This window comes from Mus caroli, unplaced genomic scaffold (assembly GCF_978045245.1).
Source record: "Mus caroli unplaced genomic scaffold, Mus_caroli_1 scaffold_3, whole genome shotgun sequence".
NCBI classification, from domain to species: Eukaryota; Metazoa; Chordata; class Mammalia; order Rodentia; family Muridae; genus Mus; species Mus caroli.
In genome coordinates, this window is record NW_028227258.1 from 75,171,112 (window position 1) to 75,188,652 (window position 17,541).

The following is a 17,541-nucleotide window of genomic DNA, read 5'->3' on the forward strand; positions in this document are numbered from 1 at the left end:
GCACAGTATTTTTCTGCTTACTTTGGAGTCCGCTCTAACTTGTCCGTCTGATTGAACCATAACTAAAAACAAGGAAGAAAACAGAGGGAAGTTTGTCATTAGGCAATACAAATTTTGGATGCTAAAGCTTATTTTCTTTCTTCACAAAGCCACCAGCCCTCATTCATTCTTATTTTAAATTTAGTATATTTGTATGTGCATGAATATATATGTATGTATGTGAGTGTGCGTGTGTTATGGTGTGCCTTTGCAGGACAGACAATAGTTGTTGGTAGTTCTCTCTTAGAATGTGGGTTGGGTTGGAGGAATCTGAGGTCCTCAGACAGACCCCTGTAAGCATGGAATCAGCTTACTAGCCCTCAGTTTACTCTTTTTTTTTTTTTTTGGTTTTTGAGTCAGGGTTTCTCTGTGAAGCCTGACTGTCCTAGAACTCACTCTGTACACCAGGCTGGCCTTGAACTCAGAAATCCGCCTGCCTCTGCCTCCCAAATGTTGGGATTAAAGGCACGTGCCACCATTGCCTGGCCTCAGTTTACTCTTAAGATCCTCTTACATTCTGCAGCTTGAAATGTCTCCCTAACAAGTGTGCAGGATGTTCACTCTACCAAATCAGATGTGGGTAGAGGAGCAACTCAAAGAGAAGTTTGTTGCTGTGTAAGACTCCTGGGAGCCTTAGCTTACTGGGAACCCCCTGAGAGAACCACGTGGAGCAGGGATCAATGCAAAAAGCAAGAGGAATTTATTGCTCCCAGTGCACTGGGGTCGTCCCAGACCTGAAGGAGAGGCAGCGACCACCAGCATCTCCATCAGATCAGTCGGCGAGTTTTTATATGGTTTCCAGGGGGCAGAATAGACCATCAGCAACTAGGCACAATATGATTGGCAGAGCAGTGCACCCTTTAAACTGATTGGCCTTTAGGGAATGAGGTGACAAGGACTTCCCTTGTCTGAAGGTGGGTCTGTCCTGAGGAATGAGTCCCCACCCACAGGTTGGTTCCTGCCCTGTGGTGTGAGAAGAGTTAATTCGCCTCTCCCTTCTGGAAGCTCAAGTGTTTCATGACCTTCCCATAGTTCCTTAGCTGACCTTTTCAGCTGGAATCTTTAGGGTCAAAGCTTTTACAAAATTAATTTCTTAGCCCGGCCACAGCGGCATACACCTTTAATTCCAGCACTTGAGTGGGGAGGAGGGCAGAGGCAGATGGATCTCTGTTGAGTTTGAGGCCAGCCTGCTCTTTAAAAGAGAGTTCCGGAACAGCCAGGGCCTTGTGGAAGAACCCTATCTCAAAAAAGCAGAAAAACCAAACCAAACCAAAAAATATATATATTTTTTATTCTTTTGGCTTTGTGTTTTTGTTTTTTTTTTTTTTTCAAGACAGCATTTCTCTGCATAAAAGCCCTGGCTGTCCTGGAACTTGTTTTGCAGACTAAGCTGGCCTCAAACTCACAGAGATGGATGGACCTGCCTCTGCTTCTGCCTCTGCACCTCCACTCCCGGCTAAGTTTTTTTTTTTTGTTAGGAATTCTGTATGAATGAAACCTAATTATATTTTCCTCCCCCATCTTCCCCTTGTCCCTGTTGACATGTTCTCTTCCCAACCTCATGGGTTGGTTGGTGTGTTTGTTATTTAGTTTTGTGTTTATAACCCAGTTAGTGTTGCCCACATGTGCATGAGTGAGGGCCATGCCATTGCAGCAAGGGAAATCTGCCTGTGACTGAAAAAAAACAAAAAAAACCCAAAACAACCCGAGAGTATCTGTCAGGCAGGTTAAGTTGGGATGGGTTCTGCTGTAGTTGTTTCTTGATGCCAGAATGTAAGTTCAAAGAATAACTCAAGAAAGGAGAGCAACAATTTTATTTAGAGAGGAGAACAAAAAAGTAAAAGAGGACCTGACCCCTTTCAGATACATTGTGTTTTAGAACCTAAGTGCCACAGAACAATTAAGGATAGTAACAACGTTTGTGCTGGCAGTGTTGAGGACTTTCATTTTCCAGAATAATTAAGGATTAATCGGTCAGGTTTCTCCATATCATCTTAATTAATGATTCCCAGGCTCTTACTTCTCTTGAGTGTGATCGTGTGTGGTGATGCCATGCTGATAACCAGAGTGTAAGCTGATGCGATTTCTATGTGCAGAGAATCAATTCCTGAAAAATCCTGCAGGTTCTGCCTGTTTTTAAAATATGTAGAGGTCATAGTATTCATTAACACATATTGATACATTTAGTATTTCCAGTCTGGCAACAAGTGGAGTCCTATTTTAAAACCATATGATTGAAACTTGTGTTTATAATTTGTTTCAAGAGAGTTAGCCAATTTGTTTGAAGATATCAATTTCAGAACATATTCACTATTCCCTAAAGCATAAGAAGTTGGCCTGAACTTGTAATGACCTTAAAACATTACTTAGAAGTCGATCCTTTTAAAAAAAAAAAAAATTCCTAGGTATAAGATTACATCCTTGCCATTCACTTATTTCATAAAAGACAGAAAAATGGCTTAGTTGTTTGGATTTTAGACAAGTATAAAAGCTGCTGACTTATTTCATAAGCTCTTTTATGTTTTCTTGGAGGTTGTAAATCACAGTTAATACTTCTCTTTAGGGGAACAGCATGTGGTCCAGTGAGAAGTCTCCTCCTCTGGCTCCGGGACTTGGAACATTTTGCCTAAGCTTTTGAGCCTTGTTAAGCTCCTTTTAGGTAAAGGGGCATGTGAGTCCTTGGTAAGGTTGTCCTGGTGGCTAAGAGAAACTTAGTGAGACTGAGATTCCTTGTGTAGAGTGTGCCCTTTTCCCCCATGGATGTTCCCTTACCTCATCTGTTGCAGATAGGCCAGTTTTAGACAGTTACCACTTTGAGCTGTGGTTCCATTGCCCTTTTTGTAACATAGTTTCTTTTTATTTGTTTGTTTATTATTTGGAATGACTTGAGCCCTAGAAAGTCTTTATGCAAGGTGCTGTTACATCTGCTTAGAAACATTTGGTTCCCTAGTCCCTAGAGTCACAGCAAGACACAGAGGATGGAGTCACAGGAGGGCTGGCTCAGTAGGCTGACTTCCGATTTCCTTGTCTGACTTCATCTGGAATTTTGCTGTGGCTTCCGTTCCTTAGAAAGCCCTAGAGTACATTGGACAGCTTTTTCTGCTTTAATACTAGCAGTCAAATTATCTTAGAAATTTTCTTCTTTTATAAGGCCATTGTCTCTCCTAGGAAGTATCAGTTGGTAGCTTTAAAAGTTTAAGGTCTTCTCTCTGTTGACGGAAAGAAACATTTTATGAAATCAAATGTTTGGTTGTAAAACCCTATGATTAGTTGTGATTGGTGGGAGCAGTAGGAAAATGAAGCTGAAATCCAGTTTTTTTTGTTGTTGTTGTTGTTTTTAACAGACAAGAATTAAACGCAGGGGTGTAGGGACTGTCTGCAGGTGCCATTGAGAAGCCTTTTACTGTAAGTGCTGCTGTCTTTGAGCTTTGGTTCTGTTTCTATGGCAACCGTAGGATCCATGTGCTTGGCTGAATGGATTTACAGGAAACTGAAAAACATTGCTATTCTAAGTAGCTTGTTGTGGAAAGCGCAGCCAGCATTCACTGAGAACAAAGCAGGCAATGTATGCTAATTGTATTCGTTGTTGTCCGGGCTAAAGAGTTGGGGAGAATCCCAGCTTCTGTTTACTGACTTCGTGTTTCTTGAATTTTGGAGGACGAAATGACTTACTCTTTATTTATTTCAAATTTCATATTTGGTTCTCCTGTCTCCACCCAACCCCCTTTTCCCGAAGTGTTGAAGATGGGATTCATGTCACAGACAAGCTAGGGAAGTTCCCCATCCCCCATTCCCCTGTACCTTTAAAAAAAACAAAAGCTATTCTAGTAGAATTGATTTAAACAAAACAAATCTGTCTGTTTGTCTGTCTCTGTCTGTGTGTGTGTGTAAGATAGTGTTTCAATGAAGTAATCTGCTGGTTTTCAGGGTCTCAAACACTGAGGTGGGCAATCTAGTGCAAGTGGCTCCCTTTGCTAGCACTGTAAAATAAAAATGGCACTCAGACTTATCCTTTACGTCAAAACTCTCCTCCTTAGAGTTTCCTTGACATGTGGAAGCTGTTTCTCTAAATATTTACAAAACAGAAGAGTCATATAATAAACTGTTGCTTGGGGGATCAGAATGAAATGCAGTTTTCCTTTATTATTCACTCATTGCATGTTTACAGAAGACTGCACATTGATGTCAGTACAGCTCTATTAAAAGGCCACATGGTGATTTCAGTTTCAATATAAATATATTGGGCTTCCTGTTTGAGATTTTTCAAGTCATTCTTAGAAATAAGGTAAAATTCTTTTTAAAAATGTAAGGTATTCAGTGGAAGCAGCCATATAGCAGGACTCTGATTTTGAAAGCTTTTGATTTCAGGAGCTACCTCCTCCGTTCCCACCCACATACTCAGTTAAAATGGAAGAAGACCCATAAAAATCCTGATGTGTACCCACCATCCTATTATTTCTTGTATGAAATGTCTTTGTTCTACCAGCAAGGCATTTGACAGTGCAAAGGCTCACCCTTATTATTACACAGATTTAAACCAGTCTTTCTCTGAGACTGAAGATGTTTTCTTTGCATTCCTCCCAGGTCGTGGAATGTGGAATATTTCTGTAAAGTACACTTCTGATATCTCAGGAGACCCTCATCTATGGAAACTGCAAGCTTCCAGATAAATCAAGTATAGGGCATAATTGCGTATTGCAGTCTCTGTAGCCCATAGTTGGAGTAATGGAATCTCAAAGCACTCTGAGATACTGATGAAAGGTTTAATTCTTCAGAGAGACTCTGTGATGCAAGACAGAGTCTAGGAAGGCTTTGGTTTTGTTTTTTAAGATGTCTAGGACCAAAATTTGTTGAATAGATCTTTGCTGAGTCCCTTTAAATATGGAGTTACAGGCTTTGACAAACATCAGGAACTGGTGCTAACCCGACTGCTAATGGGTTGAGAGGAATTACAGGATGATGATGATGCGAGAGCTAGGAGAAGGAGGAAGGATCCAAAACACTCCAGTCAGGATTCACTCCACAGAAACATGTAGAGCAAAGTCTCCCTGGCAGGTGCTGTGTGAGGTGCCAGACAATGAGCCTGATTGTGTGGCACTTAGTCTATGATGAGCTCCACAAGGAGCTAGGCAGTTACCTCAGTGAAGGGGCAGTGGGCTTGGTGGCCCCAAAAGATCCTTGGAAGTGAAGAGAACAGCTCAGGAACTTTGGAAAATTCCACCAGGTCCCTCCCCTCCTGGAAGAGAAAGATCCTGATGCACTTCGGCACCCCTCTCCTCTGGGGGGGGGGGGCAGGAAGCAAAGGCTTAATTACGTTCCTAGGACCCCTGGGTGGGGGGGGAGGGAGGGGGAAGGAGACACATTCCAAGACCATTGGCCACCTACAGACAAGGGAAGTCCTTGTCACCTCATTCCCTAAAGACCAATCAGTTTAAAAGTCACACTCTTCTGCCAGTCACATTGTGCTTAATGGCTGCTGCTCTAAAACCCGTATAAATACTGTGGTCATTCTCTCTCAACTTCATGTGTAGGACAACCCTGAACAATAAATTCCTCCTGCTTTTTGCATCGATTTCCGGCTCCATGTCATTCACTCAGGGAGTCCCCGGTATAAGGCTTGCCAGAGTCTTACAGAAACTGAAACTTGAACAGAAAAACATGAAACAGAAAAACTTAAGTATTGCTTTATTTCCTGTCAAAAAAGCCTTCTGTTTTGGTAGCATTTTTTAGAAGGTAAGTTATTAGACTCTGGAACTTTCAGGCTGGAAAGGAGCCTGAGTGTCTAGCCTGCTTACTCAGCTGCCCCCTCTCAACTCTGAGCAGGCAAAGAAATGGGAGAGTCTCAGAGTGGCGCGGGTCAGGGTGTTGGCCGTCTTTGCATCACTGTAACAAAATACCTGAAACAGTTTATAAAAGAAAAAGTTTCATTGTCTTACAGATTTCAGCCCAGACAGTTGGCTCTGTTGGCCCTGTTGGTGAGGGAGCTCACTATGGCAGATGCTTTTGATAGCAAACCCACTCATTTCATTGTTGGAGAACAGAAAAGGAAAGGGGCTGATCTCACAGTCCTCTTGGAGGGCATGCCCCTGCCACCTGCCCATTCTACCTCTTAATGGTTCTACAGCACCCTAATAATGCTACTGTAACAGTCCTACAAGCCTTTACCATGTGAGGCTTTGGGAGGCTTTCAGGGTCCAAATTATAGCAGCTAAATCAAGACACAGTGTATCCCCTTGGTTTAAGAATGTAAGTGCCTCGTGATGCCACTGGGCCTGTTCTTGTTTTAATAAAAAGTTTATCACACTTGGAATACTCTAACTTCTGTCAGACCTCAAGCCTTCCTTGTGTTTGCATTCTCTTTAACAGAGATGAAGTAGGGAAGGGAAAAAGAAGGGATGTGTAAACTGCTAGGAACTTACACTAGAAGTTATGTTGGTCCCTGTTCATCTTGACCTAATTAATCTGTCTACTGCAGCATAGAAAATGACTATTGTAAGTACTCAGTGGTGTGGACAGTGTGGGCAGGCTCCTATCATATACCACATGCCTCAGGTGGATGTGTCTCTATTAAATCCTACTTATTGTTTCAGTTTTGCACATTAGTATAAATATTAAACCCCCATTTCTGTAGTTTCCTTTCACAGGCCACATATTTGCTATTACCAACAAGCTTCTTAGAAGAATGAATTCCTTAAATTAAAGAATTTAGAAGCAAATTAAGATCTTCTAATGGATATATTTTTTCTTCCACTCTTGTTAAATCAAATTTTATTCACAATACTGATTTTTTTCCCCTGAGACAGATTAGTGACTTGTATCATATCTTAGTGTTAATCTCGGGTTTTTTAAAAATGAAAATTAAAAGAGAAAATTCAGAATTCAAGTATGTGAAATAAGTTGTAAACAATGAAAATAGTACTTGAGTGACCAAATATGAAAATGAGAAATGTAGAGTACAAAATGATATTGTTTCTCTCTCTCTCTCTCTCTCTGTTTCTTTTACTGAATGTCTTAGTTAGGGTTTTATTGCTGTGGAGAGGCACCATGATCATGGCAAACCTTATGTTACCGAGCATTTATTCAGGGCTGGCTTACAGTTTCAGAGGTTCAGTCCATTACCACCATAGCAGGAAGCATGGCAGCCTGCAGGCAGACATGGTGCTGGAGAAGGATCTGAGAGTTCAACATCTTGATCTGAAGGCAGCCAGGAGGAGAGACTGTCTTTTGCAAGTAGCCAGGGAAAAACTCTGATTTCACACTGGGCAGAGCTATGACACTTCAAAGCATGGTGAACACACTTCCTCCAACAAGGCCACATTTCCTAACAGTGCCACTCCTTATGGCCAGCCATCCAAACACATAAATCCTTAGGGGTGAAATCCATTCAAACCACCACACTGAACTCAAAAATGCAGCGTTTCTGGCTAGACTGGCTTGCTAGCCAGCGAGTGGTATTTGTCTCTGTCCTTATAATACCAGTCTACAGATTATGCTTGGCCATGCCCGACTTTTACACGATACTTAGGATTTACATGGATATTCAGATCCTCTCCCTTGCAAACAAGGTCTCTTCACTATTGAGCATCTCTCCAGTCCCAGCTATTCTGTTTCACCATGTTAATTCTTCTTTGTGCTCCTTCATTCCCATGAGCCTGATAGAAGTTAAATATCTTGCCCAAGATTGTCTTCGTGAGTGTGTATGTGCACACACACAAGTAAGTAGGTGGGTGGGTGTGTCAGCAATCGGCTTGTTCAGGTGCCTAGTTTCCAGCACAATCTCTGTGCTGATTCTTCATGGGCTGTGCTGAGATGGTACTGAAGAAAGTGAAATCCCTTCTCCTTCTGTGACTACTGGCTTTTATCCATCTTCAACTGTACCATCACCCTGCCCCTCTGTTTTATGTCTGTGCATTCAGATTTATAGCTTAAACAGAATCATGATAAGCCCTAGCACAGCAGTCCACATCTGCTTTGTGAAAACTACAAATGGCGACCTGTACTCTAAAGCAGTGGTAGGGAAAGCGGTTCCTGATCCTTTCCTGTTATCGGTGCTGTCTGTTGATTTTGATTTTGCCTTCCTCCCTTTAGGTTAAATAGGAACTGCTGGTCCATCCCAGGCTCCACTGGCCTGCCTTGTAGCATGGTTCCTAGTATGCCTGTAATTCAGGAGGAAGCCTGTCTTCCATACCCGGTCCAGCTCCCACCATCTCTTGGTGTCTGAAGCCTTGTGAAGTCCAGCAGGAAAACAGTCCAGTAGAGGTTTTGTTCCTGTGTCTAGTTTGTTTTTATCTTCAGTGTTCATAGCATTTTCTTTTCTTACATTTCTAGGTAGATGTAACCCCTTGAAATGCTAATTCTACCACAAAAGGTGGAAAAAGAGGTTTTGATTTTTCTAAAAGCCCCACAGGCTGAAAAGCCTCATTCTAGTTTCACAATTGATACTTTCTCCTGTGACAGCTTCCTGTTCACTGGTATGCCTTCTGTGCTGCCCTGTAGGCAGATTGTGTCCCTCCCTCCAGGAGCCCAGATTTCAGGCTTAAGGCTTCTCTCTCTCAGACTTGCCTCATCTCCTCCCGGACTGAGAAAACCCAAAGCTTTCCTCTTTAAAACCTGCTCTCAAATGTAAAACAAACTAAGAAGAATAAAGTAAAACCATCTACTGGCACATTTTCTCCTCACACCTTCACTGTGAAAGAGCCGTGGTCTCATCCAGGGCCCCTCATTTTCTCTGCCCACTGATTTCATTCGACCTCATAAAGCCAAGGCTCTGAAGAAAAACAGTTTTCTTTTCTTTCCCATAGCCAAACTTTGGTGACTTCTGGGTCTTTGCAACAATATGCTAGTAGTAGTGCCTGTTGTTTTTCTCACCTTGGGAAAAAGCAGTTGCTTGACCCTTGACCTGGCCTTGCTTCTCCACTCAGGAAATGTCGCCTTCCCTTCCCAGGAGCAGCCAGCGCTGTTGACCATGGAGTCATCTCTCTCTCCCTTCCCTGAGTTGTCAGCTCTATCTCCTTTGTCCTGTGAGGAACTGACAGTAAGGCCCCTTGAAACACTTTCTTGACTCGGTTTCCAACACATGTAAACATCTCAATTTCTTCCCTGGTTTTGCAGTTTCTCCCTGAGCCTGGCATGTAGCCGACTCTCCGCCTTGACCTCCTCCTTATGTGCATGTCCAAGGGCTTAGTTCTAATACCATCCATACCGGTGAATCCAGTGCAGCCTTGGCTTCTCTCCTGCACTTGAGATTTGTAGGATATGTTCAGCTTTATGGACGGCACCTCTACTTGACAGTTTGATGGTCATTTCACAGTTCATGTCCCAGGTCTGAATTTTGGAACAGCCTGTCTGCCACTAAGCTCAGTTTGCACTTTTCAGTGTCAGAGCTAATGGCAGCAACAACACATCTGTTACACCAGTCAAAAGCCTTGACTTTTCTTCATCTCTCGTTTCCTGTGTCCACCGTGACCCTTCTTTTTACCTCCTGACCCCTTTGAACAGATAACTCTAATCTCTTGCCCTGCCAGTGGTCTCCAGCTCACCATGCTTGGTATGTGTTCTTTCGTAATCTAGTCTTGTTGTTTGTTTTCTAGTTATACATAGCCACACATTTAAATCAAGCTCACCACAGAAGCTGTTCTTATCTGATACTCGGCTCCATTAGGAATAGTCTCATACCATACTTCAGTTAGTTAGAAAGCATGTTAAACATCTGTTAATGCCATGGTCCCTACTGAGCCCGCTGGGATAATGGATAGGACACATCCTTGCTCGCTTGCAGACCATGACACTAAAGAAAGGTTGCTTAGAAAAGCCTCCAAGATCGCTTCTCGGCCTTTTGGCTAAGATCAAGTGTAGAAAAGCCTCCAAGGAGCTGGAGAGAGGGCTCCAAGCGGTTAAGAATGGTTACTGCTCTTGCAGAGAATCCCAGTTCCGTTCCAAGCACCCATGTCAGTTGGCTTCTAAATGCCTGGAACTCAGTTCAGTGTGATGAGATATCCTTTTCTGGCCTCTGCAGGTGCTCACAGTCTGTACACATACTCTTACATGGACATGTGTACACACACAAACACACATGCATGGACACACACGTGCACACACATACGTACTTGCACACACATATGCACACCCTTACATGGACACATACACACACATATACACACAAATACATGCACATGCATGGACATGTGTACACACGTGCATAGGACACACATATATGTACATGCACACACAAAGACACAGGCACGCACACTAAAAGGCCTCATGTGAAAAACTGTAGTGATGAAGTGGACCCTGAGGTGGAGATGCTATGAATGTCCATCAGGGGGTGTGGCCTGTACAAGCCAGTGTTACACCACCTTAGAGTACAATAAAGCACCTAACATTTGCTATAATCTAGATGAAACTTAACCAAGCTAAGTGAAAGGCCATTACAGAGTGCCTTGTACTGTATGATATAACATATATGAAATATCTGGAGAGGGTTGGAGAGTTGGCTCTGCAGTTAAGAGCCCTGGCTGCTCTTCCAGAAGACTCAGGTTCAGTTCCCACATCCACATGACAGCTTGTAACCACCTATAACTTCAGTTCCAGGCGATATGACACCTTTTCCTGGCTTCTGGATACCAAGCATGTATGTTATGCACAGACATGTATGTAGACAAGCCAATCATAGGTATAAAATAAAAAATAAAATAAAACAGCATTAAAAAATCTGGACTCCATAGAACCACAGATATAAGGTAGAGTGTGGGTACCAAATGATAAGAGAAGAACGCATAGGAAATGACTGCTAATGGGCTGAGAATTCCTTGTCTGGTCGTGGTGATGGCTGGACAATTCTGAATGTATTAGGTGTTTCTGGATTGTATACTTGAATGGGTAGTTGTATACTGCTGGTTATTTTTTGTCAACATGACACAAGCTAGAGTCATTTGAAAGGAGTTGACCTCGTGTGAGAAAATGCCTCAGAAGACTGGCCTATAGGCAAACATGTGGGACATTTTGCCGATTGATTGGTGTGGTAGGGCCTAAGGCAATTCTGGGTTGTATAAAAAGTCAGGTTGAGCAATCCAGTCAGCAGCACTCCTCTGTGGTTTTACTTCAGCGTCTGCCCTGTCTTCGCTTCATGGTGGGCCTCATCTGTAAGATGAAGCAGACCCTTCTCTCCTGGAGCTGCTTTCTCAGAACAATAGAAACCCAACTAGAACTCTTTATGACTCACGTCTTAATAAAGGGAAACCAAAACAAACCACAGCTGCTGTGCGGGTGGGAACACAGTGTCATGGTTGAGAAGTGAACAGAGGACGTGTCAGAGACAAGGTTGAAGGGACAGGTGAAGTGACACTCGTTTGTAATGAGGGTGGTGTGGTCGTCTTGGTGGTGTGATAACAGTGAGTAGGGGATGTGGGGAGATCGGAGGTCAGATAGCCAGCATCAGGACAGCAGCGGACACCAGGTGCGTGTGAACCCCGTGGAGGCTGACATACTTGTCAGCCGAGTGAGTAGTTGAAGGACCTGCTGTGGGAGCAGAACCGAGCATGGCGACAGGATTCCCAGGAGTGCTGTGTGGAGAAAGACATAATTCACACAATCCAAAGAGAGGATAATGATGTCACCACCTGAGGTGGTGAGCAGAGGCAGGGTTAGCAGATGAAAGGTGATTGGTGCTTTTAAAACCAATCTGATGAGGTGTAAGTTAACTACAGAAGCTGGGTCTTGCTTGATAATTGGAAGACGTGGAGAGAACCCTTGCCTACTGCACCAGCCGGTTGCAGAGAAGCACATCCTTTGCGTTACCTAATTACTGTAACCCAAGCCGTTCCATATATCTAGTTCACGGTATTTTTTTGTGCAGACTCATTTATTTCAGTATAAAGCTGAGTTGTGACTGTAGAGATAGACGGTCTTACTGAGATTGCAGAGAACTTCCAAGTAGCTGAGCATGTTTTAAAAAAAAATGAACACATTATTATTTTGGAAATAAAGCCATTTTCATAAGAGAAAATTTTATGTAGCTCCTTGTAAAACACATTGAAACACAGCTTGTCCATATCGAAGTGCTGGAAATGGCTCTGTTGTCACCAGTAGGCCGAAGGTGGACGTTTTGCTGCTGTGGACCAGGCTTTCTGGGATCTGAAACAGATTAATATGGAGTGGGGAACTTTTTTAAAAACTGAAGATGTAATTTAGACAACAGAGGAGGGTTGAGCCTTGTAGTCTTGGCCAGTGTCACGGCCAGTCTTCCCCAGCCTTGATAAAGGTGGTGCATACCTCAGTGGACAGGCCTCTGTCCTTCTACAGTGTTGTGGGTAAAGCTTGAACATGTGTTTAATTTTGCTGATTTTTATTGTGCTTTAATGTTTCTAATTTCTTGGATTTTTTTTTTTCCCAGGTTACTTGTCTGCAAGACTTTTTTGGAGACGATGATGTTTTTATTGCATGTGGACCTGAAAAATATCGTTATGCCCAAGATGACTTTGTCCTGGATCATAGCGGTGAGGCAACTCATTGACCGTCTTTGTAGCTCCTGAAAAGAAAGCTCCCAATTTAGAGACTCAGACATGTTAGCCCAGGGGTACTGGCGAAAGCTGACCAAGCATACGCGATGTTCACCCGTAGTCCCAGCTACTCAGGGGGCTGAGGCAGAAGGGTCACTTGACTCCAGGAGTTTAGCCAGCCTTGGCAACATACTGAAAACATATTGAAGGATAATTAATAAACTGTCCATAGTAATTATCTGAGGTTTTTTATGTCATTGTTTTGTTTTAAAACATGCTTTAAAAACATACATTGTTTATATATTTATAGAAATGACTATCTCATGGGTGGGATGAAAATTCCCATTTCTTTATTTTTACCTATTAATGGAGTTCTTAACCATTATTTCAATGATTCCAAATGATACTGGTTTTAGGGAAATGGCTCTATCCTATTGTCTTAATTCTGTATACCTACTCTAGTAGAAATGATTGTTTTAGCTGATAGAAAAATCAACCTAATTTTTAAGTGAGTGAAATTCAAGTAGATATATTTTACAAAGGAAAGAGGAATTAGAGCTATGATCTCACTCTTTTATAAATGAGCAAGATGTCTTTTAGAGATTGAGATGGGTGATAGAAATATATCACCAAGATGTCATGTTGCATATGCTTATTTAAACTAGAGAATGCCTGGTCTCAAGAAGTGTCTCAGCAGTTAGTTAAGAGCCCATTCTGCTTTTACTGAGGGCCCAGTGTGATTCCTAGGATCTTCATATGGGAGAGGGCGGGGCTCACAACTGTTTTTAATTGCAGTTTTAGTGGATAGGATGCCCTCTTCTGGCCTCTATGGGCACTGCACTCAGATGCACATACCACCCTCCCCCCCCCAGAGATACACATAATTTAAAGATATGATAAATCGCTGGACAGTGGTGGAGCACGCCTTTAATCCCAGCACTTGGGAGGCAGAGGCGGGCAGATTTCTGAGTTTGTGGCTAGCCTGGTCTACAGAGTGAGCCAGGGCTACACAGAGAAACCCTGTCTTGAAAACAGCACAAACTAATAAATAAATCGTCTGAAAAATTGATAATCGTCTTGGGCTACCTGTATTATTACACTGTCCCATGTAATTTTATTTTTTGTTTTCCTGTGTGTCTCCCAGGCACATGCCGGCTCTCAGCCCTTTGTACTTGTTCATTTCAGTTTTCACCTCTGCTAATTTCCTAAAAGGTCTCTATTTTGTGCCACTCTGCTGGAGTGATTCTGTCACCCTGAAACACCACTGGGAAGTGTTTCATTGTGAAGCTGGGCTTTTGTGTCCCCTGTGCCGATGACCTACCCCGTTCCTGTAACACCAAGATCGACTGAAACGTCTCTTTACCCATCAACTGTATTTTACATCTTTATTGATTTTAGTTTTTAGTTTCTGAATGATTTTGTCAGTAAGTAGACAGTTTGAAAGTCAAGACAGTGAAACTGAATTCTGCGTTGTAGGTTTTAGTGTTTAAAGAAGCGCAGTGTAAAAAGCAGAGCTGCAGACAGAGAACAAGAGAGGGTTTATTCTGGAGCCAAATATGAACGGCTGTGGCCCAGGAACACAGATCCGGGTTACTCCAGTTACCTTGGCAACAGTTTCATGAAGCTTCTAGAGTAACTGAACAAAGTACCCACAAACCAAGTCAGTTTTAAAATACATTAGTAGAGATATCAGGCAGACAGGTGTCAGCGAAGCAGGAAAACATGCTAGAGGCCTCAGGTGCTGTCTGCTGAGTTCTTAGCTTGCATTGCTGAAACTAGGGTTCTGTTCATAATATTTTAAAAAGATTTGCTGAACAGTCACACACGGGTAGGCAGTAAATGGTTATTAGAGGGCTAAGGTAGCCCTTGAGGATCTGGCCCTGTCTCTGCATCTTTATAAAACTTCACAATCAACAAAGTTCTAATCAGTGAAGACGGTAGTGACTTAGTCACTGTAGTCACCATGGTGCTGATGGTAGCAATAACGAGACATTGATTGGTAAGTGCTCACTGTGTGTATAGGCAGGGCAGCTGTTGCTTTATCTGAGCGAGTTGGATTATCTGGCTTTTTGTGGTGGTTGATGAAGAAGGCCTCTAATAGATTTTTAAAAATGTGTCCTGTCAGTTTTTACCCCATCTCAATTTGTATTTATTTAACCTTCTTCAAAATGGGAGTGATAAGGAGATCTTATAAAACTTTGCGAAGATTAACTGAATTAATGTGTCACATAGGCCGGGGTCCCTGTGTGTCTTGCTGTTTTTGCTGTTGTCATCTTTGTAGCACCATCTTTACACTGTGAAGTTGTACGGTGAGAGCAGAGCTCGTTTTGGATTCTATCACAAATACACTCATGAGAACGCAATTTTTTTTTTTTTAAACATAAGATGTGTAATTGTCTTGTCTTAAGAGGTCCGCTTTGAATGTCACACATTAAAGATCACGCATTAAAACAACAACAAAAATCAAAGGAAGCATGACGTATGTTTGAAAGCCCACCAAAACAATAAAGAGAAAGAAAAAGAAAGAGGAAGGAGGGAAAGAGAATCTGGTGTGGTGGCGGATGATTTTAATTTCAGCATGTGTGAGATAGAGGCAGGCAGATTTCTGAGTTAAGGCCAGCATAGTCAGTTCCAGGTCAGTAAGGCTACATAATGAAACCTTGTCTTAAACATTCAACATGCATAGAATTCTGCTAACCCAGCCGTTCTCAACCTTCCTATCTTCATTGCTACTTTTTAACTGTAATTTTGCTACTGTTATGAATTGTAGTGTAAATACCTGTGATTGCTCCCCACCCCCGCCCTGGTCTTAAGCGACCTCTGTGAAAAAAAGGTCATTTGACCTCAAAATGGTTGTGACCCACAAATTGAGAACCACTGTGCTAAACTAATCTTGGTCAAATGACAAATCTCTCCTGATTCCTAAACGCGGGTGGGTTAGGGTGGGTTTCTGAAGTTCCAGCATATTGGGGTTTGTTTTGTTATATCCTGCTCATTAGAGGGACATTGTCTCTAAAATGTTTAACAGTCTACACTCCGAGCTTTTGAGACAATGGAACACAATCCATAATACTAATGTGTTAGCTGAAAGTGGAGCTGCCCCATTTATATAAGGTCTGATTAGAGCCTTTCAGATGTTAACTAGGCTCCCCTGGTGTGTCTCCCCTGATTAGAATACTTCACATGTTAATTTACCACCCCTGCGATTTAGATTAAAATTAACTCCTATTTTAATCTTTTTGCATAAATTGAAGTATTTTGAAGTAAATGATAGACAATATGTTATCTAATTTATCCCTTACCACAAGCCTGTGAAGCACACTTTATTCTTACGCTAATATGTTAGGCAGAAATATGGAGGCTGGAACATAAGGAGGGTCGTCTTCTAGTTAGCAAGTGTGGAGACTGTGACTCATTCCAGCCCGCCTGACTGCAGATCCTGTGATCTTAATTACTCAAATGTGAAGTGGTGATTGCAGCTGTAATTTGTTCTGGTTCTCCAAATGCTGTTTTATTTGGCGGCTTATGGAAAGGTCAATATTATTATTTAAAGGTTCTATTCTCCATTTTGCTTTTCCATGCTTTGGAGAGATGGGTAGCTAGACAGCAAATAGATCATAAGTCAGAGTTTCATGTCCTTTTGATGTAAGATAGGCAGGGACTTGAAGAGGGCAATAAAATTACAATCTGTGCTGCCTATGAAAAAAGCTGTGGCTTCTCTGAATGATACCGTGCATTTGCTTAGGACAGTGGAGTTCTGTACCCAGTAAGAACTCGGTCCAAACAGTGACGAGTAACAGATGTGTGATCTAACCGAAGATGTAAACCTCACATGTTCTTTCAGGATGGTTGCTGCTTACATTGAATTTATGAAGCTCGGGGACTGGCAGCTCACCAAGTCCCGGGTTCAATTTATAGCACTGAAAAAAATAAAAGGTGGGATGGGAAAGAGATTGTCGGGTAATAGCAACAGGGCTGGGGGAATGCCTTGGTAAGGTGCTCAGTGTGTAAGTGTGAGGGCCCTAGTTCAAATCTTCAACACCCCCACAAAATGCCAGGCATGGTGGTTCATGTGTCTGTAAGGCCAGTACTGGGAGGTCCACACTAAAGGATTCCTGGAGCTCACTGACCCAGCAGCCTAGCAGAGTTGGATGGCTGAGTTCAGTTAGGAGAGAGCTTATCTCAGTCAGGTGGAGAGTGACTGAGGAAGACCACTTGCTTCTTGGCGTCTCGTAATTGCACGCGTGCATGTGCACACGTACATGTGCACACGCACACTAGTTACAAGCAGCTAGCTATCATCACGTGTGGTATGTTTGATCACTGCTAAGATCTGCTGGACTTACAAATGCACTTTTGTTCTCTACAGAATGCCGTGTCCTGAAATCATCCTACTCTCGAGCCTCAGCCGCTAAGTATTCTGGATCCAGAAGCCCAGGGTTCTCCCGCCGCAGCAAGTCTCCAGCTTCAGGTAATAAGAGAGACTCACTCCGTGGACAGTCTTGGAGGGAGTACTTCTCCTTAGTTTTCTCACAGGGTTATAGACGTAACAGCCTTTGCCAGTTTGTGTGCAGCCACATTCCAGAACAGTGATAGACAATGAGATTTATAAGTCCAACCCCTTAGACCCAGAGGTCTCTCAGGGAAGTCCTGCACTTGGTGCTGGCACATTTTCTTTCTCTCTCTTTTTTTGTTTTAAAGATTGATTTATTATATGTAAGTACACTGTAGCTGTCCTCAGATACTCCAGAAGAGGGCATCAGATTTCGTTGCGGATGGTTGTGAGCCACCATGTGGTTGCTGGGATTTGAACTCGGGACCTTCGGAAAAGCAGTCGGCACTCTTAACCACTGAGCTATCTCGCCAGCCCCCATCTGGCACATTTTCTTGCAGACCTCACTGTCTGGTCTTACACTGGTGTGCACATAAAAGCACTACACATTTTGAGCCCTGTATGCTGCATTTTTGAATTCTGTGCTTCGTATTTGTGGATATTTATCTTTTT

General features: G+C 42.6%; 1 protein-coding gene across 6 annotated transcripts in view; it reads left to right on the forward strand.

Annotated features, from left to right (window-relative positions):
• Positions 1–17,541, forward strand: part of Dclk2 (doublecortin like kinase 2) — a 135,707-nt gene that overhangs the window by 71,110 nt on the left and 47,056 nt on the right. For all 6 annotated transcript variants that reach the window (XR_015046714.1, XM_021157283.3, XM_021157285.3 and 3 more), the window contains exons 3-4: positions 12,431–12,533; positions 16,906–17,007. Coding sequence is in view for 5 of the 6 variants with exons in the window: in XM_021157283.3 (XP_021012942.1) it covers positions 12,431–12,533; positions 16,906–17,007 (205 nt within the window). In the remaining variant the exon portion in view is untranslated. The remainder of the gene's footprint in view (positions 1–12,430; positions 12,534–16,905; positions 17,008–17,541) is intronic.